This window comes from Lissotriton vulgaris, chromosome 2_1 (genome assembly GCF_964263255.1).
Source record: "Lissotriton vulgaris chromosome 2_1, aLisVul1.2, whole genome shotgun sequence".
Classification (NCBI taxonomy): domain Eukaryota; kingdom Metazoa; phylum Chordata; class Amphibia; order Caudata; family Salamandridae; genus Lissotriton; species Lissotriton vulgaris.
In genome coordinates, this window is record NC_141687.1 from 1568786400 (window position 1) to 1568812914 (window position 26515).

Genomic DNA, 26515 nt, shown 5'->3' on the forward strand with positions numbered 1-26515 from the left:
TCTATGAGGCATCCCCACCCACTTGACAAATTTGCACGTTAAAACCTGTGTTTCTGGGACGACGCTGGACACCCAACGTAAGGTAACCTCTTCCTCGATGGCCAACTAATAACCTTCCTCTCAGTCACTGAACCTCAGTACTGCGGGATGGGCAATTCCGTCTGTGTGGCTCAATAATGCACATATGCTGGACCCCATGGGAGATAACACAGAACTGGATACCCACTCATTGATACAGTCTATTTACACTATGGAAATTGACACAGATGTATCAGCTGCCTTTCTAAAACTATCCTGTCTCAGGTGCAGACCTTACTTCATACATAAAGGGATGCACAGGAACACGGGTTCCTCAGAGAACTGCATGAAAAAAGATTATGCTAAAGCCCTCAGATTTCCACATAAAGTATCCTGTAATGCCTGATTTACATTAACTAAATTATTTATCCTCTATAGAGTATATCTCTCTATCTCCAAAGGCAATCGCTTGTTTCCCACAGCCATTGCTGCTAGTGCCTGCTGGGGGTCTTTAGCCATATGACATGGTGCTGTCCAGAGCTGACCCTCCTCTGGTCAGCAGTCCTCTGGGAGATTACAGAGAAACTGGGGATTCCAGAGCAGATTTCCTGGAAGGCATATGTTCTGGGAATCTATAAACAGCCCCAAATGGCAAAACTGTAGTATAATTCGCAGATGCGCTCTTACTTGCCAAATATACCATTACCATCAAATGGAAGTCTGCCCAACCCGTTCCTTGATAAATGAAGCTGAGACCTTCCCCACTGGACTAAGGCTGAAAACTTCTCCATCCTAGGGAGGAGGCAAATAGCCTGTGCAAACACCTTTGATGGAGACTGGCACGTACTCTGGATTACCTTTATCACAACCCTATGTGATCATGATCTTCGGCCTTGAACGTATCACATGTCTTCTCTCCCCTTTAATCCCTTAATGCCCAAAATGCTGTTCACGCCCCACACTACCCCATCAGCCTTTCTTTCCGCTTCTAGACACGAGTTGTGCTACCTCTGACCCTAACTGTGTAACCTCCCATAGTGCGCTCACAATGTGCAAGTAGCATCCCCCAAACTGAGAAGGCTCACAAGAAAAGAGACAACTTTGATTATGGTTTAGTCAAGGTGTAGCCCTTTATCTTTATTCACACAGTTTCTGTTCAGTGAGAAATACCAACCATAGTTAAGCAGACATAACAGTTATGAGAGTACAGTGCATAAGATCAGATACACAGCTCAAAGAGTGTGCAGGCAATACAACAGTTGTCTCCAGTTTATATTACAGTGCAACACTCCAAAATGCATAGTGCCAGAGCGTCCCAATTACTTATCCATCTCCAATTCCCTCCATAAAGGGCATCCCGGAGATTATTGGGTAGCATACCTCAGTTGCAACTTCCCCTCCATCTCCCAGAGGAATGGGCAATACCTGCTGGAGTCTGCTGGATGCTGGCATGCGGTGGGGAGAATAGGAGGCTGAACCCTCGCATCTCAATGCTTTAAAGCTCCCGTCCCGGGCGCCTCTCGATAATGTCACAAATCCTAAGAAAGGACTCTGCTGCTTTGGCTCTTGCCCGTGGATTGACTAATTGTGCCCCTCAGTGGGGTAATGATACTTGAGAGGACCCCAGTGCAAAGTACATGCAGGGTGCTCCCCCACCTACTCCGGACCCACTCCGAAGCTCTCAGGTCAGGGCCTGCCAGTGTCGGAGGGTTCCGCTGAGCTCAGGGTGGCCCCACACCGCAGGGGTTGCTTGGGCTTTTGCTACACCACTGGTGCCCCTCTGCCATTTGCAGGGAGCGCCTAGCCAATATCACATTGCATCGCATGACAGCAATGAACACATAATCATAGACTTGTGCAGAGCCTTGCATGCCTCCAAGCTCTCATAACCAGCAATGCAGCCTAGCGGTTCTTGCATGGTCAGTGACTGGCTACCGCCCCTCCCTGGCATAACCACACCAACCCTGAACACATAGACATGAAACTTAATTGTCTTTGGAAGGCGGGGGATCAGAAGACCCCCGGCCGTATTTATTAAGATACAAAACAATAAAATTTCAAATTAAAAAGATCAACATTTATGCAAAATGTTTACAGGATATTAGATGCAATATTGTCAACAGGTATAAGAGGCTAACCTTAAGAAATGTCTAATACAGCTTGTTTCCTAACCGAATCTAACATCCTCATCTGATATTTTGCATACTAACATTTCTGGCCATATGGCGAGGTCGCTAACCGGTGTCAGGTCCTACTAGCTGCGCCCTTACCGTAAGTAGGTGCGCATGCGCAGCCGAGCCCGTTAATTACTCGGTCCACGCCGTGAACTCCATTTACCCACTGAAGGAGGGCCCTTACTCTGCGCCATTCGCATGAGTACGCGCGGGGTGGCTACCAGCCTATGGACAGCGTGACTCCCCTACCTGCGCTCCTTTGAAGCACCAGTTATTCCTGCCCCTGAAGTTCTAGGAGGGGCCAGTGACCCCACCCCCTGGGTGGTCACCTCCGAGGATAATGCCACCCCTCAGACCTTAAAATAGCTGTTCACCGGTCATGACCTTACCGCATGCCCCAATCCTAATAAATACGACGAACCTGTGGAGAAAAGGAACTAAAGGACAACTACTCTGGTCTACATCAACCATGACATACGTATTTGTTACACATACTAAGTGGGGAAAAAAGGCCTAAATATACACTCCAATCATTACACTTAATACCCAATCCTCCTGTAAGCGGGAAAAAGGCTTAAAACAAAACATCACAGAGAAACAGAACCATACTGAAATACAACAAACTATACATAACCGCATTTTTCCAGGGATGGTGGGTGGGGAAAATTAAGTTGGCCCCGAGCGCGGGGCGCGGCCAGCGTGGGGAGCGTCCAGGAGACAAGGGGGCTCCCTGGGCGCTCCCCCAACCTTTATTGCCGAGAGGCAGGGAGGGGGTGCACTGCCCCCTCACCTGCCCCTCGCAGCCCGCCCCCGACCCGGAAGCATTCCAATTGCCTCCCAGGTCAGGGGTCAGGTGCTACCAATCGGTGGTGGGGCACACCCCCCCGCGCCACCACTGATCGACGGAGAGACGCGCTCCACCACCGAGAGGCAGGGGGAGAGGGCGGTCGCCGCACCGCCATGCGGGCGCGGGGGCCGAGGGCCCCCCTTTTCATTTTCCTTTTCTATTTGTTAAACGTTCCCATTAGATGTCATTCGTAGCAGGGCCGGACTGGGAACCACAACCGGCCCTGGAAAAGTGCTCGGCCGCCCCCCCACCTCGAGCACCCCCCCCCCCTGGTGGGGGGAGGGAGGGTACAGGTGCCACAAGCTCTCTGCCGGGCCCGGTTTTCGGCTGATTTTGGTACAGGGCCGATTTTGCTGCAAAAAAACGGCCCTGTAACAAAAACGGCCCCCACCCGCCTGGTGCCCGCTATCGCCAGTCCGGCCCAGATTTGGAGATGTTGTAATATAATCGGTTATAGAAAACTATGATATTACCATATGTGCGAATACTCCTCTTTCGAGCGCATGGCTCTGAACCCTATTTTACAAGTTTTTGTGCGGTATCTATTCTGTTGATGAAGACGTTCACGATATTATATGCATCCATTGAAGGGTAAATAATCATTAGTCAATGACATGTCAACACATGCATTTGTTTCTTATTAAGCGCTAAACCCAATAAACATCATTAAAAAACAAATGCAAGACCGTTTCACGCAGTTCTGTATAATACTTTTAGGAACATCTCTTGATTCTGTTTGTAATGTGTTGTTTATTTATGGGATATAAAATTAAACTGTTAAACTATTTGATTTTATGTTGAAAGCGAATTTTACATGTTTCATTAAGAATCCAATTACTTCAAGGCTGTGAATAAACAATTTATATGGTAACTAGAAGCTCCGTTTTAAAATGTTATGTTCTTTTACTTTCTGATTCAAAGCAAAATCTGGAAAAACCATCAAAAATGAGCATCCATTGCCTTATCGAGTGTGCTGTGAACTGTCATCTTTCAGAATGGTCGACATGGTCCCAGTGTTCGCGCTCATGCGGTGTTGCAGGTAATCAAAGTGACTATGAGATAAAATGGCAGAAATGATTAACAGAGGATTTAAATGTGTTAATAATGCAACGTTACCAATTGCCATTCCTTCTAGGTAGGTGCGATTTTGCTAAGAATATGTGTCATGCGCCAGGTTTAAAAATACATTTGCCCAAACACAAACTCGGTGGCTCTGAATTAGTCACTTAATCATGCAAAGTGTTCAAGCTAACAAGGGAAAATCAGCCAGAACACTCCACTCCAGTAATCAGAGCAACCAGCAACTGAAAAGGGCACTTTAGGAACGTATCCACAAGTTAATTCTCAAACAACTCGGCAGTATGATTGTTTATGGCATTGATCGTTTCAGGAATAAGTGATGGTTATCAGCTTGATAACTTTGGAGATGTCCAGAAAGAAGCTTTATCACAGATGTTGTATTCTTGTTTATTTCTGGTGAAGGCTTGGGAAGAGGAAAAGGCAGCCGACAGAGTCAAGATGTTTTTGTCTGAGGAAATGTGCTCAAATGTGGCAGCAATGGCAGGGGCGGCTCTAGGCTCATGGCGGCCCTGGGCAGGGAGCGTAGGTAGGGGGCCCCTGAAGAGGGGTTCCGGGCGGGGCAGAGCACTGAGGCCAGTGAAGAGGGGGGGGGGGGGGGGGGGGGGGGCAGGGTGTTTGGAAGTGGAACAGAGCCGGAGGCCGCCAAATCCCTGTCAGGGGCTGCCACGCAAATATGTATTCATCCTCAGAGGATTATTATACTAAGGATATATATTGGCGTGACGGCCCCTGGGGTTTGGTGGCCATGTGCAGGTGCACAGCTTGCATATGCCTAAGGCCACCCCTGGCAATAGTTGGAGAGGGTGATGGCATGTGAAAGGGGAGATACGGAAAAATCATAGATAGATAAGGATAACAGAAGGAGAAACAGGCCTTGTCCATTTTGTGCTTTTGAAATCAGTGTGTCTAATGTATATGGAGAGAGATATAGGTTAATCATGAGAAGGTGGACAGAGTGTATTATTTGAGGTCATGAGGTAGCGGGCAGCGGGTGGACTGACTGATTGAGTTGAAGTTGGAGAGGGTTCTCTTAAAAAAGATACAGAGGCTGCCAGTTGATAGTGAAAGTAGAATGGCATTGGGCATGGAGAAGATGATTTGTGGAATGATTCTGGGTGTAGAGTATGGGTGGACGTATTTGGTCAGTGCCTTGACACAGCTTAGCATTAACCAGCAACTCGTCCAAAATACCACATGCTGTTAAATGGGTGCAATGTGTGGGAAAGCTAGCTAATCACATGAGCTTTAGAGGTAGTTTGTAAGGAGTAGAAGAAGAAGGTTTGATGGTTAGAGTGTGAGTAGCGTCCAGAGAATTAAAATGGCTGGATGAGGATTCTGAGAGATTTCTGAATAGACACAAAATACAATGGTGGAGGACTGAGCTTTATGAAATATGCACTGACTGTTGGTGTGTGGCCATAGAAGTTCCAGGACACCAGGAATAAGTGGTTCAAGGGCTAAGAGAGAAACAGGAAATACTTCAGTCAATAAGTCAAATAAGCCTTCACATACTTTCAAGGGTATGTCGTGAATAGGGAAATTCATAATTTTTACCATGAATGCAAAGTCATTATAAATAATTTAGGGATTATTAAGCACTGTGAACATTCACAGTCTTCCACTCTGGTAGTTTCATGCAAAAGCAGAAAAACTAAGCAAGAAGTCATTGTGAATGAATTCCTGCTTCAAACAATCCCTGGGGGGATGTCATCCTTGAGCAGAAATTCAGGCCTTCTCGTCCATTAGGCTATTGAAGGCTTTTCTCCTAAGACCATAAAGGCTGGAGAGGCAGCAGTAGGCATTATCTGGTACTAGGACTTTGCCCTGGTAAGTAAGGAGTCTCATTGACAGTGACTTGAGAAGTAGGAAGGGAGAGGCCAAAATGTGTCTTAAAGTTGAGGCATTCAGAGACACCTTGCCCTGTATGGTCAATTGCCACAGTAACAATGGATTGTTACTATGGTAATGCGTCACTGAATCTGCCTTTTTTAACATTTTGAAGTTGGCAAATTTCAAACCTTTAAAAATCCATGAACTTGCAATCCCTTGGTATATGCAACTCCATCCACTCCGAGTCATGATCAATGCTATTGCATGACAAATTAAGTAATCTGTGGATAGAGGAATAATGAGTGGTTTTGAAGTCTCTGATATACTTCAGTGTTTTCTTATTAAAGTGCATATCGAATATGTCCAATTGTACATCGATTAGGTGATTGGTGCTGAACAGCTCTGAATGGTTTTTCTACTGTAGCATAGGTATATAATATAGCCTTAGCGGGCTATACCGGATATTAAAGGCCAGAGCCGAAGGCAAGGGACTTGAACAAGGGAGTGGGACTTTAATAGCCGTTATAGCCCAGCTACGAAGGGCTATAAGGCTATTAGAACATTCTGCCACTAGAGGGCAGAATGTTCCAATAAATAAAACAAAGGCCTCTCGGAGTTCTAGAGGTTTAAATTCCCTCAGGCTCGGAGAGGCCTTCGAAAACAACATTGGAATGTTGCTTTGCGGGCCTTTACCGGCCCGTAAAAGCATGGTGCACTCCATTGCCTTCAATGGAGCTCCAAACATTTCAATGTTCTAATATACCCTTATAGTCCGCCTTAGTAGGCTATACAAGCTATTAAAGGTCCACTCCAGCGTTAAAGGCCAGAGCCGAAGGCGAGGGACTTTAACAAGGGAGCAGGACTTTAATAGACGGTATAGCCCTGCTACGAAGGGCTATTAGAACATTCTGCCACTAGAGGGCAGAATGTTCTAACAAATAAAACAAAGGCTTCTGGAAACTTGAGGGGATTTAAATCCCCTCGAGCGCCGAGAGTCCTTTGTAGGATATTGGAATGTTGCTCTGCGGGCCTTTACCGGCCCGTAGAAACAGGGAGCACTCCATTGTCTTCAATGGAGCTCCCAACATACCAATGTTCTAATTCTGATTAGATGTTGCTCTGGGAATGTATTCTGTAAACTTTTGCTAAAGTACAAATTGTGCACAAGGACTCCATTTTCATTATCAAACTAGATTGACTGAGTTTCAACTGTGACAAGAGTGTGCCTTTACAATTTAATATATAATTAAGTGTGAAGAAAATAGTGAAAATTGTCAATACAAATTTCTTGTGAGTTTGGGTTGAGTTGCGTATGTATGTCATTGGAAACACAATGCCACAGAGGAGCCACATGGGACCTGGCATTATGCTACAATATGCCCCAGCCCTAAAGCAGCCCATTAGCACTGCTACTCTGCAATAATTCTTCTACCAATGTGTAAATTGTAGGGAGGCTCATTTAAGATGCCTCGTCATGATTTCAAATCAGGCATGTCAAAAACAGAGAAATCTGTACTGCAGTTCAGTGAAGAGCTGTGAGAAACTGGAATATTAGTTAAAGCAATAATGTAACTATTTGTTACCAGGTCCCGTTAGGTCTCAATAATTTAAAACTATGCCAAAACTTTAGTAACTGCAGTAAAGAGCAAGAAGTCTTACCTCAGGCAAAGTGTGTAGAGCATTTATCAATACAGAGAACAGCTGAAAAGTAGATAACAAACACAATTTAATTTGGTGTTTTATAGAGCACTCTTATGCCCTCAGGTGTCTTGGCGCAAGTCTGAAGCAAGAAAGGTGTGCAGAAGAATAAACAGCGATTTCCTGACCATTAGATATTATTGTTTGCTGTAAAGTAAAGTAAATTTTTACCTGAAAATCAGAAGAGTAGGTGCTATTATTATATCCCGAAGCAGATCATTTCAAAGAAGTGCAGTATTTTTCACAAAGCCTCTGCCTCCCGAGGTAGCTAGTCTATGTCGGGCACAATATGTTTTTCCTATGGCTAGATAAAAGGGATCTATTTGGAATGTACCAACTGAACTTGTTTTTCAAGTACTCAGGGCCTATTCAAGCTAAGGTTTCAAAGGCAATGCAAAGTGGTTCACTTTTTCACAGGGAGCCAGTTCTTTTCATTCAGGGCTGGGGGAGCAGAGTGGAATTTAGGTAAATTTACAAGCATTCTGGCTGCAGACTTCTGCATAGTTTGTAACTTCTGCATAAGGTTTACTTACAGATTAAGATACAGGCCATTGCTGTAGTTAATGCGTGGGAGAACCAGTGCAACGACTATTGTTTTTAGAAGGTCATAAGGGATCAGAATATCCTTCAAGGTTTTTAAAATGAAGAAAGCGGATACTCCATTAACCTGGCTTTTATAGGTTAGTCTGCTGTCCAACATGACTCCCAAGTTCTTAACTTTATTCTTTTGATTAGAAGAACTCCCATGTCCTACAACCAGCTTGACGGGGTCCAAAAGGATGTGTTATGTCTGAACAGCATCACCTCTGTTTTTGCCGAATTTAGTTTAAGGCAGTTTTTGTCCATTCAGTCACAGACTGCAGACATACATTATCCAATGAGTTCATGAATGCCACAGTTGGTATTGGAAAGGGATACCCCTATCTATGTATCATCAGCGTAAGGTACCAATAAGAACCCAAAGCATCTGATGAGCCCTACCAGAGGGGTAACATAGATATTAAACATGGATGGACTTAAAGATTAATCCTGCGGAACACCACAGGGTAAGATGTAGGCTTATGAAGCCTTTCCATTTAAACTTACTGATTGAACTCTATGAGTTAAGAATGATGTAAGCAGAGCAAGAGCACATTCTTTAATCAGCAATTTGCTCTGCTGGTCCTCCCCATAAGTGTCATCAACCATATCAATAGCGATGTAGAGGTCTAATAGGACCAAGACTACTTTGCCGCCACTATCCAAGGTGGAGCGAATCTCCTCTGTAGCAACTATAAGGGAAGTCTCTCTGCCATGACAACTACGGAACCCGAACTGTGACAAATCCAAGTGGTTATTTTGTTCGATAAATTAGGTTAACTTTTCATTCATTGCCTTTTCCACCAGTTTGGCCGGAAATGGCAGCTTTGCTATAGGACAATAGTTGTTAGTTTCAAAGGGATCGAGATTAGATTTTTTTAAGAGTGGCATTAAAGATCTGTTAAAAATGGGGGTCTCTAGTTGGCAATGGTTTGCACCTTTATCCAAATAGGGGCCCTTGCTTCTAGTCAGGGTAATGGGCTACACTTCTAAAATAACCCCTGCTCACCCCCTTGGTAGCTTGCAACGAGCAAACAGGCTTATCTCAGAGGCAGTGTGTAAAGCATTTGTGGACACATAGAGTAATACAGTGAAAACCGTACAAATGGACACCACACCAGTTTAGAAAAATAAGTAATCTTTAGTAGTCTTAACGCAAGACCAAACAACAAAAATCCACAATACTGTAATGCAAACAAGTCTTTAAAATGTTAGAAATAGTTTAGTTCAATGTAGATGGTAAATGCAACGTTTTACTCTCAGAGTACCTTGGATGCGTCACGCAAAACACACAAAAGGGATTTAGGGAAGGTGATGCATCTGTTCTTTGCTTTGGAGGAGGTGATGCGTTGGTTTCTTACTGCAGCACAGGGGAGGTGATGCGTCGGTTCCTTACCACAGAGGAGGTGATGCATTGGTTTCTTACTGTGTTCCGGTTACGATGCAGCAAGATGGCACTTTGATCCGATTTGACGATCCAGTGCGATGCGATCAAATGGCGTCCTTGATGCGATGCGACAACATGGATGCGATGCGTGCACGCCTAATGGCCTTGCATCAAAATCGATGAACTTTGGAGACGGCCCTGCGACATGCTTTTCCGGTGATGCGACGGTGACCTCTGCGACGGCTGCACACTTCTCCGGTGATGCAACACTCTTCATCTGCGATGCAACAGTGAACAGCTGCGGCGGCAGCACGCTTCTTCGGCCATGTGACAAAAACTGCTGCGGCGGCGACATGCTTATCCTTGTTGCGTCGCCCTTCCAGCTCCCAGTGTCACACAGTTTCTCAGAGGGCCCAAACAACAGCAGGCACCTCGGTGCAGGTGGAATTCCCAGCAAGGGAATTCAGGGGGAGCTGGTGCTGAAGACTTTGTATCCCTTAGACTTCAGAACAGGCTGCAAGCTCAGTCACAAGCACTGTTCCCAATAAGGTGCACGCCTGGGCTCGCGCACACCTATGTTTCATGTAGCGCACATTATAAAATGTAAAGCGCGCACAGGCAACTGAGGACCTGTGCGACTTCGCATTTAAAATGCACGCAGCGTGAAAACGGTCAGATTGTGTGCCTTTGTTGAAGTACTCATGTTAATGGCAGCGCCTGTCATGTGCTGCAATTAACATGAGTACATCACAAGGGCACACAATATGCCTCCCAACTATGCCCTATTAACAAATAAAAGGCAGCAAGTCTACAAGCAAGTTGTGCTTGTAGACTTTCTGCCCTTCATTTGTGAATAGAGAGGGGCAGATAGTGTTGTTGGTTCAGCTGGGCAGTGTCTAGAGTTTTATCTCCGGCACGCCCGAGTTTTCTACTTGAGAAGAACAAAAGGTGAACGTTTCAACCTTTGCACATAACAGCTGTAACAGCTCTTCAATGTTGATTCAAACATGGAAGGTATGCATCTTGTGGTTATAGGTACATAATATTGTTGTTTTTTAAAAAGTCGTAATATGTAATATCGTTTTATTTATTCTAAAAATATTGTGTTTTAATCATTTTTATATCATCTGTAATTTTTAACTTCATATTTAATTGTTTTTAAATGTAATTCGAAATTTCTGATTTACTAGTGGGTTGTAAATTATTACTTTTAATTTATAGTTAATTATTAATTTAAATTACTGTATTAACTGATTGCTAAGTAAATGAATAAATAGATAGCGTAATTGCTATTTTCTTTTTTAACTAATTGTTGACTGATTAGTTTAAAATTATGTCATTTTTATTAATTGTTTTAATTAGTTTGTTTTATGTAATAATGATTTGAATATTAATGTTTCATGTTTAATTTTTTTACTCAGTTTAATTGTTTGCAGAGGTTGTTTGTGTTTGTTTTTCAGTAGCAATAAAGGAACTGCTTATATCTTAAATATTTATCATTTTTATATTTTTCATTTATTTTTTATATAAAAAGTATATTATAAAATATTAAATCATTAAATTAATGAATATATGGATTGCTTTAAATATGTTTAATATTTTATTTTGTTCGATATTTATATATTTTAATTAAAAAATAACGAGTTGTTTATAGTAAATCTAAATCCTTTAAACTCCAAAATGTTCCCCACTTTTGCTTATGCTACTGTGGAAACAGTAAATCTAACCTCTTAAAAGTTCAACACTTTCCCATTGTTTACTTACTTTGGAGTGGGAACAGTAAATCTAACCTCTGGCTGTGAGTGTTAGCCCCCCCAGAAGTTAGGGTCTAGTTGCGCCCCTGAGCAAGCCCCCAAAATTGGAAGAGCACTAACCTAGCTAACCTGATCATACTGTTAAAAAAACGATGTAACCAATACAGCCCTGCAGAGACAGGCTGTCACAGAACTACACACGACTGGCACTGACCAGGCCGGCGGCTCTGCTAACTTAATGCGCTAGTGCTGAAATTAATTGGAACGGCACCAGGGCGCGGAAAGCTGGTGCTATTAATACTTGAAAGTAAATTTTGAAGCAGTGATAGAAATGCCTCACCAAGGCACTACTTATTTTGCAAGGCGACTCTTGAGGAGCAGCAATTGGTTCGGGCCGTTTCACCATAACAACTCCCTTGGCAAACACCGGCTCGAGCGTGATTCTATGGCTCAGTAGCAGCTGCACAGGGACAAACTTTGGCCTCTCAAGAAAACTGTACAAACGGCCAGTATGTTTCTCAATGTGGAAACCATACACCCAACCAGGATGTCCAGCACAGCTCTGTCATTATATGCCGACTTGCCCTCTAGTAGATAGCAAATATTCTAACCCACAAGAGGCCTAGCTGCCGTGGAGTGAAACAGGCGAAGGAGGCGAATGGTTAGCAGTCACATATTCCATCCATATGTCGCACACTTGACTCCGCGGCGATAGGGGGCTCCACCATTCCATCAAGTCATACTTACTAAGCGTGCATGAGCATGATCCTGTATCATTCCTCGTAATTCCCCCTCAGTCAATCAGAACTTACCACCATGTTGCCTTTGACAGCATGGGCTATCGCTACTTCTGCACCACTTGGTCTGGGCGTCAACGGGCCTACTTCAGCCTTCAGCCACTGTGGCTCTGGCCCCTCTTTCTGCACTCACGTGAACACACCCCCCTGCCTACTCCCACCCGCTTCGAGTGAAAGTTACGATTCTGACTCAGCTTTGTTTTGTTTGGAGGGAGCATTCAGTAGAAAATTGAAATAAGCGCACATGAGTTAAAGTCCAACAGTTAAAATAAGCACAGGAGTTAAAGTTAGTCAGTGAAAATCAATGAGTCAGTATCCATACATGGTTACTAGTGCTCCTGAGGGCCTGCAATTACGCCTGACTTTGCATTTCAGTGTAGTGATGCGAACCGCCACACTGAAATGTATTAGTCTAAGGCCTGATGAGTGGTACTTAGCAGGGCAGAGACTTCAGAGTCGATTTAAGGCATGGACAAATTGGGCTCTGTCCCAGGGACCCAGCCTTATAGGGGAGCCTCCTGATGGTCTTGCCAAGATGTCCTTGAATAATTACTAAACCAATTGTTTTGAATACCATTATCCCTTAATTTATGTTTAAGGTGGGTGATGTAAAGAGTCTAATAGAGCCATTCTGCAGAGAAATGTTTATTTTTCATGCAACATCCATAAAAAGCTTTCTTTAAGATCGCAATAGGACCAAACATATGAGAAATGGAGTGTGTCACAGATATTATTTGCAATAATATTAGTGAACTGCTGATGTGTTACAATATTGATAACACACATCACTATCCCTTAACATTAGATGTAAACACATTTAGAATTCTGACAATTACGCCTGTATGCTGTCAGTGACCTGGCCTGAGAGGGCAAGAAAGAGCTGAAATGAACTGATACATTCAAACCTGTTCTGAACAAGGCCCCCAAATTAGGTATGGTCCGTGGCCCCCAAAATCCTTAAGATGTCCCTGGTAGACTGGCTGCATTTTTATGGGTAATAGGGCTCAGCCGAGAGACCAAGGCCAGCTTTAGGGGAGTGTGACCGGTGCTACTGTACCAGATGCAGACTTTGGGAGGTGGGTGGGAGGAATGCCGTGTTTGCAGGTATATTATTGCTTTAATAGCACCTGCTGCGATGTTCCTTGACTCCAGCAATTTTCATGCAATACTAAATATGTCAAGATAACTCTCTGAGTTTTCTCTAGTGGAAGTTTTGAGGTAGCACAGAGGGTTAGTATACCTGCTGCAAAGAATGTGCACCATGCAGATTTCAAAGTACCCTGCTGTCCAACGGCGGTACCTATAACAAAGGGCCCCAAAATGGGAACGCCAAAGCAAGTTCATACAGGGCATGGACAGCCAAGTCCATGCCTTGTAGGAACTTGGGGTGCATGCACACAAGGGGGGTAGCATGTGCCCCCTTGCATGTATCCCCAGGTATGCGATCTTGTATAGGCTCCAAACATTTCCCCACCCTATGAATAGAGCTCTAGTGGAGAATCTTTAGTGAAATGTTATATTGGTACCAGCGTTGGAGTCCTGTGCTTTTCGAAAGCCGAAGTGTGCTTGCCTGTGTAACCAATTCATGTCATGGTGTGTGTATGTAAATTGCAAACCTGCCTTAAGAGCCATCATGTGGCACTGTATGTGTGGAATGCACTGTATTTTCATTTTTTAAGAAAAAGTGATGTTTGCACTGATATTTGTCGCTGCATCTTTTTTTGAGGTCCGGTTCTTGGCGCACATAGCATTAGCTGCATCGCACAGAGACCTTACACTGCTGCACACAGAGGAAAGAAATTAGAGGGAACATTCGTCACAAGCCCTTGGAGATCTTCCTTAAGATAGTACAAGTTCACACAAACTTCCTTTTCTCCTTTCCTTGGCAATAAAGTAGACACTACAGGCCAACCCCAAACAGCACCAGCACAGGGGGAGTAATCTTCCTTCAGCTTCTCCGGTTCTTCTCCTTGGCAAAGGGTTTGTCTTGATTCCCAGAAGTGATCTAAAATTCTGGGGTCTGGGCCCCAATATTTATACTGCAAGGCAGAGGGTACCTGTGCCCATCCAAAACCAGTTCTGTCCTCCTGGGCAGGAGGTGGATACAGCATTGTCTGAGAGCAGACCTGGCCCAGGAAGCTGAAAGGAAATCTCTTTCCTCTACTCTCTATTCTATGAGGGCTCAGGTCAGTGAAAAGAAATCTCTGCCCCCTACTCTCTATTCAATTCAGGTCCTATTCAGCCCAGCCCTGACCCATCAGCCTGCTGAAGCCAAGGCCTTCTCCAGCCCCCTGTCACTCACAAACCAGACATGGAATACACAAACCTAGCAGAGACATGGATGGTTAGGCAAAAAAATACCAACTTTCTGAAAGTGGTATTTTCAAACACAGAATGTAAAAATCACCCTCACTAAAAGATGTATTTTAACATTCTGAGTTCAGGCATACTAAACTCGAATTTCTACCTTGTTGCCTGGGTCAGTTAGAATTATAAGATATTATAATCAAACTGCCCATTCTGGCCTATGGGAACAGGTAGCCTTTTAAGTGCAAAACGAAATTGGCTGTAATTCACTATCAGGACATGCCACACACATCAGGGCATGTCCTACATTTTACATACAATGCACCCTGCCACTGGGCCTACCTCCTGGGTGACTAATATGTAGAAAAGGGAAGGTTTAGGGACTGGCAAGTGTGTGCACTTGCCAAGTCGGCATGGCAGTCCCAGACTGCACACAGGCTCTGCAATTACAGGCCTGAGCCATATTTTACAAGCTGCTTCTGTGGGTGGCACAAACAGTTTTGCAAGCCCACCAGGAGCATTTGATTTACAGGCCCTGGGCACACATGGTGCATGGTACTAGGGTCTGACAAGTAAATCAAAAAAGCCAATCATGGAGTCACTAATCCATTACAACAATTTACAATAGGGAACACTTGCACTTTGGCACTGAATAGCAGTGGCAGAGTGCCCAAAGCATCTAGACCAGCAAAAACATAGCAAAAACATGGGAGGCCACAGAAGAAAAATGGAAGGAGACCCACGCCCATGGTGCAAGGTCTTACAAGATCCATCTCCAATTTATAAAAATAGAGAACATTTTCACAACCAGACATGAAAATGATAAAAGTCTCATGTAGGGAACTGCAGATACGATGTTTCAATTTTTAGATGTTTCTAGCACCATACAGCTCAAAGTGTCAATCTCCTTTTAGTTGTGTGTGCTATACTACATCAAGGTGAAAAGACTGACCATGAAGAAGCCGGAGTCAAGGACAGGGAGCACTGCGAGTGTTTACGATTTAACTTAGTTGTTTGCTGGAAAATGTTGTCAAAGAGGTCATTGGTGGCTCAGGGTGCAATCCAGATCAGATGAGGGAGCCTCAGCTGTGGTGAGAAGTTTGAGGATCTTGTAGTTGACAGTGGGAAAACTCCAGGTGGTTGGAGATTAAAATCTGGGCCCAAGAGGGCATTGCTGTCGTTGGGTTGCTGCTTGGCATTGGCTCCAGTGAAATCCTCTATCTTCAGACTTAGAAACTGTTCTGAAAGCCAGTATCCTTTCAGTGGGGCACACCAGCAAGTTGAGTCCGACCGGCATTTTGATGTCGGAGGCTGTGGGTTGGTGGTGGTCCACTGGTAACTTCTTGTTGTTTGTGTAGAAAGTTCATAAATATTTCAAAGTGTCCAGTCTTTCTATTTTGAAGTTAGAACATATACATTCCAACACTAGCCAAAGCCAAGAGTCCAGGTCCTTTTGTGCAGCACTTGGGAATTGAGACTCATTCTCCCAGAGGCAACCAGCAGGGTCCAGGGCATATCCATTTGGGACTGGTCACTTGGGCTTTACAGAGATTTAGGCTTCTTGCAGCTTTTGTGATCCTGGAGCAGAAACGGAAGCTAGTCATTTGTCCTGGATACAAGTGGGGGCAAGTCTAGTATTTGAGGTTTCTCTCCACAGGCTCCACAGAAGTTGCAGTCCATCTTCTAACGTCCACAGGTTCAGACATGTTCTAAAACATGTACTGAAGGTGCTGTTGATATGGTTAGTGCCATCCTGTGGTTGAGGGAGACTCCTTGAAACTCCTTGCAGTAAAAGTTCCCAAGGGTGCCCTACTCATTTTCGCAACCATTCTGTGTGGTGTACTGTAAAATATCCCCCAGTGCTCCTCTCTACCTAAAACTAATATGGAAAAATCTTTCTTTCCTTGTGCAGAGATCAGGAAATACTCCAAGGTGTGTACTGGAGAAATGAGAACCCACCCACCCCCATTCAAAGCAGTTTTGCAACATGTTTTCCTCAATCAATCAATCAATCAGCATTTATATAGCGCACTACTCACCCGGAGGGTCTCAAGGCACTAGGGGAGGGGGGGTCCGCTACTGCTCGAACAGCCTGGTCTTGAGCTGCTTCCTGAAGGCAAGGTGGTCCTGGGTCAGGCGGAGGTGGGTCAGGAGGGAGTTCCAAGTCTTGGCGGCCAGGTCGGAGAAGGACCGTCCTCCTGTGGTGGCTCTTCGGATGCGGGGGACGGCGGTGAGGGCGTGGCCGGTCGATCGAAGCTGGCGTGTGGGAGCGTAAAAGTTGAGGCGGCTGTTGAGGTATCCAGGGCCTTGCTTGTGTAGGGCTTTGTGTGCGTGGGTGAGGAGACGGAAGGTGATTCTCTTGTTGACCGGGAGCCAGTGCAGATCTCTCAGGTGTCCGGAGAAGTGGCTGCAACGGGGGATGTCCAGGTTGAGTCGTGCTGAGGCGTTCTGAATCCGCTGGAGTCTCTTCTGGAGTTTGGCGGTGGTTCCGTCATAGAGGGAGTTGCCGTAGTCCAGACGGCTGGTGACGAGGGCCTGGGTGACCGTCTTCCTGGTCTCGGTGGGGATCCACCGGAAGATCTTACGTAGCATGCGCAGGATGTTGAAGCACGACGAGGAGACGGCCTTGACTTGTCTGGTCATGGGAGAGGGAGAAGTCCAGGATGAAGCCCAGGTTGCTTGCGTGGTCTGTTGGTTTGGGTGTGCTGCCCAGGGCGGGGGGCCACCAGGAGTCGTCCTACAACTGGGAGTGATGCCAATCTGGCTACGTGCACAATGGTAGGGGCAGGCCAAGGTGTGATTTACATCTGCCTGTCTAAGTGAAAACCCTTTGAAGCTTGTGTATTTGGTGGCTCATCCTGTCAGGGGAAGGTCACACCTCCTCCTAGCCAAGGCCCTTTTGTTCCTTTTCCTGTGAGCCATTTACATCTCATTGCAGGGGCCACCAGGCAGCAGTTGGGGATTAACTCTCAAAAGGCTCCTAAAGGCTTTAGGTAGACAAATCGTAACTTTCTAAAAGTGTTGTTTCCAAAATAGCAATTTAAATTCTGTCTAGACCATTTGATTGAATTTGAAATTAGTATTAATTTGAGTAATTGAATCATAGTTCTAGCTATTTCCAAAGTGAAGCTATACATTATAAGGCGTTAAAATGAAACCCACTGTTTTTTTATTGTCGAGCCAGCTTTGCCATTGTAAAAACCAGCTTGGAGATTTTTCACTGCCAGGACATGTAAAACGTAAGTGCACATGTCCTACTTTTTAAATACCATGCACCCTGCAGGATGGGCATTTAGGACTTACCATAGCGATGACTTATAAAAATGAAAAGCACAGGTTTAGGCCTGGCAAGGAGATTAATTTGTTAGGTCGAATTAGCAATTTTACAACTACGCCCAAACTCCAGAGACAGGCCTAATACATGATTTGTATTGTCACTTTAGTGATGGCACAAGAGGTGCTGTAGTCCCCTAGTGACAATTTCCTTATAGGCCGTGTTGTACGGAAGGAAGGTGCACCAGAAATCAAGTCAATGAGCTCCAAGAGTGTCCGAAATATCTTTTATTGTTGTAGATATTTAAAAATTGGACATCAGCCAACACGTTTCGTTCCAAAGCTGGAACGTCATCAGGGCTTCACTATTTTCAATTAGTCTGAATACTTGAGTTAATGTACTCCACGGTCAAGCCAAACATAAGGAGACAATCCTAAGATAGCTAGCAACAATTGCAAAGTTTTTATAAGTTCTATAGAATCCCACAGTCGTCCAAAGTAATATATTCAAGCAGGTAACCCAAATGGCAGCCAGAGTTCACAAGCAATACATATATTTGTAGATTCTGCTGTGTACCGCAAGCATCCAAGTTATCAATTCTTGGTGGTGGCTCAAGTAATGATCCAAGACCTCTACATCAATTAGAATGTAGTGACAAAATATAATAAATTCCTCAGCGTCTCATATTTCTGGTGGTCACTGTACAGGCCAGTAACCTGATCAGAGTAGACGCCGGGCACAATGATTCCCCATCCGGATTTGTGAAAACCTTATAGTCCATGGTCCACTTGGGTACCATATACTAATCACTTTTAGGTAAGTTAAATGTGTTAATTGGGATTTTTAACCAATTCGAGACGTTTTTAGTGGTCAGAGCACATGCACTAGGTCCTGGTTTGCAGGGTTCCAGAGTACAAAGTCCAAAACCCCAAAGCATCAGTACAAAATCAAGCAAAAAGAGACATTTTTTACAAGAGCCAACTCACATGCCATACTGAGATTCACGCCCAGCTCCTGTCTCAACAGCAAATATTTGACAGTGCAGTTATTGCTGATTTGAAACGCCAGTCAATCAAGAAGATTATGGAACGTGCCTGATAATAATATTTAATTATCCTTGTTATAGTTTTCTTTATAATTTACCCAATCAATTAAACAAAACTGGAATCTCAAATTAGATATTTCTGCTGCTCCATAGTTGGCTGGAGCCTCCTGAAATCTGAGCTTTATTGGTTAAATAGGATGTTTTTTGTAATGTATGAATTTTGTGTGTTTAACAAGCAATCTTGTAGTTGTCTCTACCTTTAGTGAGAAACCATCTCAGATTAAGCAAACCTGGCATGCTTTGTTCATGTTGTTCTGTCTGTGTCAGGGATAAGATCGGTGGAAGAATCAAGATTCTCTTTAAGTGCCGTGAGGTGAATGTTGGCGATACCAGAGAGACTGGTTTTGTCATAGTCTACACTGAAAATTACCAATGCTTCTACAAATTCATTGTAATCCAGTTCTGGTACAATAAAAAAGGTAGAGATCATTAATTCGTTTTAACTGGTGGTTAGCATAACTGTTCATGTTGTCTGTATGTTCTTATATATTCAAATGATTTTTCAAAGAGAAGGCTTGTGATTCACTGTTTTCTAATTTGTCGGCCTGCAGTCTCCTAGATTTGTTGAGCCCATTTAAACTTATCGCCATGATGACATCAGGAAGAAAGCATGAGTAAATCTAGGCATCAATTCCAAATTACTTACTTTACCTATTCTAATAGCACCTGGGATAGGATTCAAGTTCATTTGAACCTGTAGGGGCAGATTTACAAGCCCCGTGCGCCATTTTTGTGTCACTTTTACTATGGGAAAAGTGACGCAAAAGTGGCACAAGGGGCTTGTAAATCTGCCCCCTAGAGTCTCAAGTGGGCTCTCTAGTTGTCGCATAAATATTAATCGGATCGATTACATTGCCATGTATACATTTCATCTTTGTGCAATGGAGGTTACCCGGAGTTAATAGCTGAAAATAAGCATGGCAGCCAAGTTCACATGTAATATATATAAAAAAAAAATTTTTTATCAAGAAGTAAAGTTAGTGCGTTATCAAAGATGCAAATGTTCATAAGGTCCATCGTTTGTGGATGATGATGTATGGGGTGTATCGCAACAAAGTACTGCTAATCCTTTAACACCAATTGCATAACCATTTGCAGCTACCCAAAGTGGCATTTTTTCCTGTTTGGAATCTAATTTTGATGGAATATTCTCATCAGGCACACAGGACATGAACTCCTACAAATCTGCAATGAGCAGGGGTCCAATTGGAAGCACCATGAGTGAAGTGCCTACCTAAATTAGTATCTCCTCAAGGCGCTCTGTAGCAGGTGGTTTTAGAATGGGTCACCGCTAAGAAACAACTTAAAAAATCGAAGGGCATTAGAACATAATCCTCATCATGTAATAAGTAGATCGCCCTTGGCCCTTTTATCATTTTCATTTTTATAAGTAGCTACATTCGAATTCTCTTTGCATGCAGGGTTTGGGGAGCAGCTGTTTACAAGCCTGCAGTGGGTTACTGCTTAGGAGAGAATGCAATGTGTTTTCAGCAGCTTGTAGCAGTGTGAATTAAATTTCAGTTCACATTGGCAAGGTGAGAATGTGGTTAAACCCGCTGTTTTCAGTACAGCTGCCCGCAGTGAATTCTTCCTTTAATTCATGAAGTACAAACATATACTTTGTGTGATAACAACAGTGCCATGAATCTCAGCATAGATAGAGGGTTTGCTTTACAGGCTTAATTTATTCATCGTAAGCAAGAGAGCACTTAAGGTTCATTTTTCATTAATCATTTATTAGTCTTTAGCCTTCCTTAAGAAAGATATAGTTTAGCTTTTGGTTTCCAGACAAATTTATGGTACACTGTGTACAAGCAAACTGAAGAAAGTGGAACCATGGATGGCGTCACTAGGGTTGGTGTCACCCGGTGCTGGTAACTCATGGTGTCACCCCCTCATAACTTACCGCATGGCCCTCCTCCGCTCTGAGTCCGCCAGTGGACACAGATGGCAAATAACCGCGGCTGCTGCCAGGAGCCCCTATGCAGGGCTGCAGAAAGTCGTTGCAGCGGGCTGGCCCTTTCCTCTGATGGTGCTGCCTGCTACAGAGTACAAGTAAGTGTCTGTGTCACAAGGTAATCTCCAATTCTTCTCCAATTATTTTAAACATGTCTGATACTGAGCAAACTAAAGTTGAAGCAGCTGAGCCTGAGGCCTCAAAGCCTGTAACTCCACTATAACAGTGACCATAATGAGTATACTCACTCTAGCTGTGGCTGGTGCCTCACCAGCTGTGGGGCTGGGGCAGCAGAACAACACTGCACCTGCTCGACAATCGTGACAAGCCACTTCTCATTTGTAAGACGCATTTGATGCCCTCAAATATCCCCGTTTACATGGGGGGGCGGGGGGGGGGGGGGGTCCCCATCATCAGGCAGAACTGTGATCCTAGGTAATGTTGGGACATGTTCTGCTGTGTGCTGGGGTGCCTGTCAATTCCACACCCAGAGAAGGTGACACAGAGCGACCCTATTCTTTGTGGTCTTTGGGGCCTGTAAGTCGTCGTGCTCCTGGGCCAAGCCATATGTCTGAACACCGTCCGTCCAAGCCAAAGAGAAGACCTCCCACACTCTGTACCCCTGTGATCCCGCAGTATGGCCCCAGTTTGAAAATGATTACAGCTATCGCCTGGATCAACCGATTCTGGCTGTCATGTCTGGTCAGCATCGGTGTTCGCAGTGCCCAAGTGTAAGGTATAGGCACAGTTCACTTTAAACTGCATATAAAATCATAGCTCACACACTTTAAAATGAAAGACAAGTAAAACTTAAATAATCAGTAGGATTATTTTTTTACATTACTAACTTCTGACCTTTTCCATTATGAAATATTTTCATCGCATCTATCATACTACATAGAAGAGTTAAAAGAAAATTTGCATTATCTTTTGTTATCTATTTTGTTTTACATCTGCAATATTATGTAATTCTGAATGTTGTGTAGTGTTGTGTTCCAGGCGCTACCGTCAAGTGCTGGCTGGCTGGCTGCAGAGTGCCCTGTTCTTATTGGCGTTTCTCTGTACTTTAGGTAAACATTTTTAATAACACTAATGTGCATTCTGATATGGTTGCGAGCATGGAAGCTGAGACTTCCTAGCAGAAACAAGTGACCTGTTTGGGGGCAGGGCTCTCTGTGTCATATTAGTTAGTGTCCTTCCATTTCTGGTATAGCAGCAGTTTTAAGATTTTGTTTTTTTTAGAGTTTCTTATTCCTCACACGGGTTTAACTTCTAACATTTATATTTTTCAATCGTCTTCATTGCTTGACTGTGTTCGTGAGAAAGTGTCACTCATAGTCATAGTCACTGAAATGTCACTCATAATAACACTGTAATTACGAAAATGTCACGCATAGCAATCTGAAACCTTGGCAGCTATGTAAAAGCAGACAGGCCCGGACCGCCGGCCAGCTCCTCATACGGTATTGTGGTGCTGCCATTTCAATGGGGGTTTTGAGTTTGGTGGCACACATTTAGTGCCTGGTTATACTTGGGGAAATGTAGTGACCTTCAGTACCAAACCCGACCCCCAAAGAGTTGACAGCAACGCCAAGCCAGCGCACATAAATAATGAAGCGATAGCGAGCACCAGCCCTGAAATCATTAGTTCGCTCCTTGACACGTCTTTAAAGCTTTCTTTTTTATAGCACCCACTGTGTGACTGTCTTGGCCCGACCTTGGGGACTGGGACTCGATTGCGAATGCAATCTGATTGTTGTGTGCCACATTTCCATTTGCACCCACATCCAGGCACCTACTCACCGACTTCAAACACTTGATACGATCGGACACTGGATACTCACAACACAGTATTGCGCGACACCGCTCCCTCCCAGTTCAAAGCAGGTCAGGCACTTTTTACATGTGTGTATTGGCGCTTTTTGGGACACCGGATCCGATCTTTCACTATGGTAGACACTTATCCAATTTTACTACCAATTATTCCTACAAGCCCAATTAAGAGCTTGAGCACTATTTAAAAAAACACTCTCCCCAAATCCATTTACCACCATTTCTAAAGTAAACTCCTTCATAAAATAAATAACATTTCTTCTCACCTCGGCCTCCGGACCCATTACCGGATGAAGGGGAGATGACGGCGCGCGATATCAAACACTGACAGAGACTGTCTCTCCACAGACGTGATACGTTGGCGCGCGACCGCCGTGACGCGTTGAGGAGCACAGCGCGCGAGGGCTGTCCCAGGGCCGTCATTGGTAGCTCTAAAGATTGACGGCCCTGGGACCCACAAACTGGGTAGGCCGCCGTGCATCGCACCATCACATCACCACTATAGTAGGTGGTGGGTGCGTGCGTTGCGACGTGCATTGGCAGCACTGCAGTATTTCAATTTGCAAGCAGAAGCAGATGGGGGCGCTGCGCACCATAATAAAGCAGCACACTCAGAGCACAGCGAGGCGAGCCAGCAGTGTAACCAGATTGGTGTCACCCCCATGATGGGGTGACACCCGGTGCGGTCCGCACCCCCCGCACCCCCCTAGTGACGCCACTGGTATAACCCTAAAGAGATTACAAAGACATTACCAGGCAGACAACAAAGGTGGATAGCGTAAATAAATCTGCTTAAAACAGTGAAAAGTAAAAACGTTCAAAAAATAATTCCTCAGACTGCACCACTTACTAAGAAAAACAAGCGAGCTTTCAAATCTCTTATGCAAATGTTACTTTAACAAAATAATTTGAGGGCTGGTCAGTAGCGGCCCTTGCAGGTAAGCGTGGCAAAGCGGCGTGGAGTCGGCGATGCGACGAGCGAAAAGCAAGTTTTTATTTTTTGTTTTTACATTCCCTATCCCATTGTTTGTCACTTTCACACTCCCACTACTGCCTCAGCGCCCTCTCGCGCTTACCTACACAGACCGCCACTGGGGCTAGTCGCACCGGGTAATACAATCGAGTCAATTCAGACCTATGAGAGGCCAGTGTCAAAGGCATCCAATAAAAATACAACCGGGGGTGAGGAGAGTTTGGGAGGGCATTTGCAGACACAACCACAGGTTGTCAGCAGTGATGATAGTCTGAGGGACAAGGATGAACCTACAATGAAAAAAAATGGGGTGCAATTATTCAAATTCAAATAGCTCTGAAATGAAATACACAAAAGATGCAAAGGAGACAGAATTACATCACAACTCACCTTACGTACGTCCTTCCTATGCAGTAACAATATAGTAAAATAACAATAATTAGACAGTATACTGATACATTGCGGAGTCAGGGCTATGAGTTTCTAGACCTGATGCTTGCTGACACCAAAACATCCAGTCACTCCAGAGAACACATGAAATATTAGAAAACGCCTTAGAATCGTTGGAACACCACTTGAGACATACAAATATTAGTATTATTATCCTTCCTTGGTGCATGATATAACCTAAAACACGTTGGTAAATGGGAATATACCTGACCTAAAAATTGGCAGACAATGCCACTGAGATTCAATGCATACGTCACAAACATTCATCTGCCATCCAAAAGGGTACCTGGTGAACCTTCTGACTTCCGCAATGTTAAATAAGATTTTTCAGATAACAGATAAGGAAGTATAAATAACTTCAACTTTAGTTAACAAAGCATAACGTTAAACACAAATGGGAGCTGGGACTGTGCATCAGTATTTTGAAAACAGTTTAAATGGATTCGTATGTCAAGGATCCATAGAATTTGAAGGGCGTTATTAATGGTGTCCTAAAATGCATATTCTCTGAAGGAGAAGTTGAAACATTACCTACAGACTATCATCCATGCCTAGTGGTTCAATGTTAATGATTTTGGGTGCCCAGTTGCTTTAACTGAGCCCTATTTGACACATCGGTATAGGGATAGGAAATTGGTCATATTGATTCAGTTTAAAACTCTTTTTATGGTTCATCATACATTAATTTAAATTAAATTAGCTTCAATAGGTTTTTTTTCTTACTAGCAGTTTCATGTTATACTGCATGTGTGCTGGTGGTAGTGGTTCAAGAGTTGGAGGGGGCTCCGAATGGTAGGTGGAACAGGGTTTTTAGTTGTGGCTGGCTGCTGGTAGGAAAATCATTGTTATGGACCTAGTGAAAAAGAAATCCCTATATTCAGGTGCTCTTAGTCAGGATTAGAGGACATGAAATTACCATAACTAGGATATTATATTTTTAGCTGCGTTTTAGTTGAGTGTAAAAGTGTAAAAAGAAAAAACGGAAAATAAACACACATAATTGTATTTCACACAATGGAAAGAAAGAGATGGACTCATTTAATTTGTTAGAGGCAGTGGCTGCCCCACCGCTAAGGCGCAGGAGCATCCCCCACTGCTTTTCAGCAGTGTAAGGAAAAATAAAATAATACCAACTGAATGGTATTATTATTTTATTTTTTCCTGTTGCAGCAGCTTTGTGGGGCGGGGCTGCTCTGCTGACAGAGCAGAGGAGGAGTGATTTTCACTCACTAAGTGCGCATGAATGTTTGACCGGCCGTCTCAGGCCAACTAAAATCCATGCACACTTAGCATGTTCTCCACCCAGGCTGCATACAGCCTAGGTCAAGTCAAGTCATAGGATTTGTATAGCGCACTACATACCCAGAGGGTTTCAAGGCGCTTAGGAAGGGGAGGAGGATTACTTGTCAAATATCCACGTTTTAAGTTGCTTTCTGAACGCTAGGTGGTTCTGGGTAAGGCGAAGGTAAGCGGGGAGTGAGTTCCATGTTTTAGCAGCCAGGTATGAAAAGGATCTGCCTCCCATGGTGGTCTTGTTGATGCGAGGTACAGTGGCGAGGGCTTGGTTGGAAGAACGTAGTTGGCGGGAGGGGGTGTAGAAGGACAGTCGTGAGTTGAGGCAGTCTGGTCCGATGTCGTAGAGTGATTTGTGTGCGTGGGTAAGCAGTCGGAAAGTGATCCTCTTATTGACGGGTAGCCAGTGGAGGTCTTTAAGGTGACCAGAGATGTGTTCGTTGCGTGGGAGGTCTAATATGAGCCTGGCTGAGGCGTTTTGGATTCGTTGGAGTTTCTTCTGGAGTTTTGCGGTAGTACCCGCGTAGAGGGTGTTTCCGTAGTCCAGTCGGCTCGTGACCAGAGCGTGGGTGACTGTTTTCCTTGTATCGGAGGGGATCCAGCGAAATGTTTTTCTGAGCATGTGAAGAATGTTGAAGCAGGAAGAGGATACGGCGCTGACTTGTCTGTTCATTGAGAGTGAAGAATCCAGGATGACGCCTAGGTTCCGTGCGTGGTCTGTCGGGATGGGTGCTTTTCCGAGGGCTTCCGGCCACCAGGAGTCGTCCCATGCAGAGGGGGATGTACCTAAGATGAGGACTTCTGTTTTGTCTGAGTTCAGTTTCAGACGGCTTTGTTTCATCCATTCGGCAACTTCTTTCATTCCTTCGTGTAGGTTAGTTTTGGCGGTGCTGGGGTCATTGGTGAGAGAGAGGATCAGTTGAGTGTCATCCGCGTAAGAGATGATGTTGAGGTTGTGTTGGCGTGCGATGGCCGCGAGGGGGCTCATGTATACGTTGAAGAGGGTGGGACTGAGTGAGGATCCTTGTGGTACGCCGCAGATGACTTCAGAGGCCTCGGACTTGAATGGAGGAAGGCGGACTCTCTGGGTTCTTCCGGTGAGGAACGAGGTGATCCATTCAAGTGCTTTTCCTTGGATTCCGATGTTATAGAGGCGTTG

General features: G+C 44.4%; 1 protein-coding gene across 1 annotated transcript in view; it reads left to right on the forward strand.

The window, feature by feature from the left end:
* The window catches only part of THSD7B (thrombospondin type 1 domain containing 7B), a 1756834-nt gene that overhangs the window by 1542125 nt on the left and 188194 nt on the right, over positions 1-26515 (forward strand). Inside the window, exon 19 of the mRNA XM_086957451.1 lies at positions 3961-4078. Coding sequence (XP_086813577.1) covers positions 3961-4078 — 118 coding nt within the window. The remainder of the gene's footprint in view (positions 1-3960; positions 4079-26515) is intronic.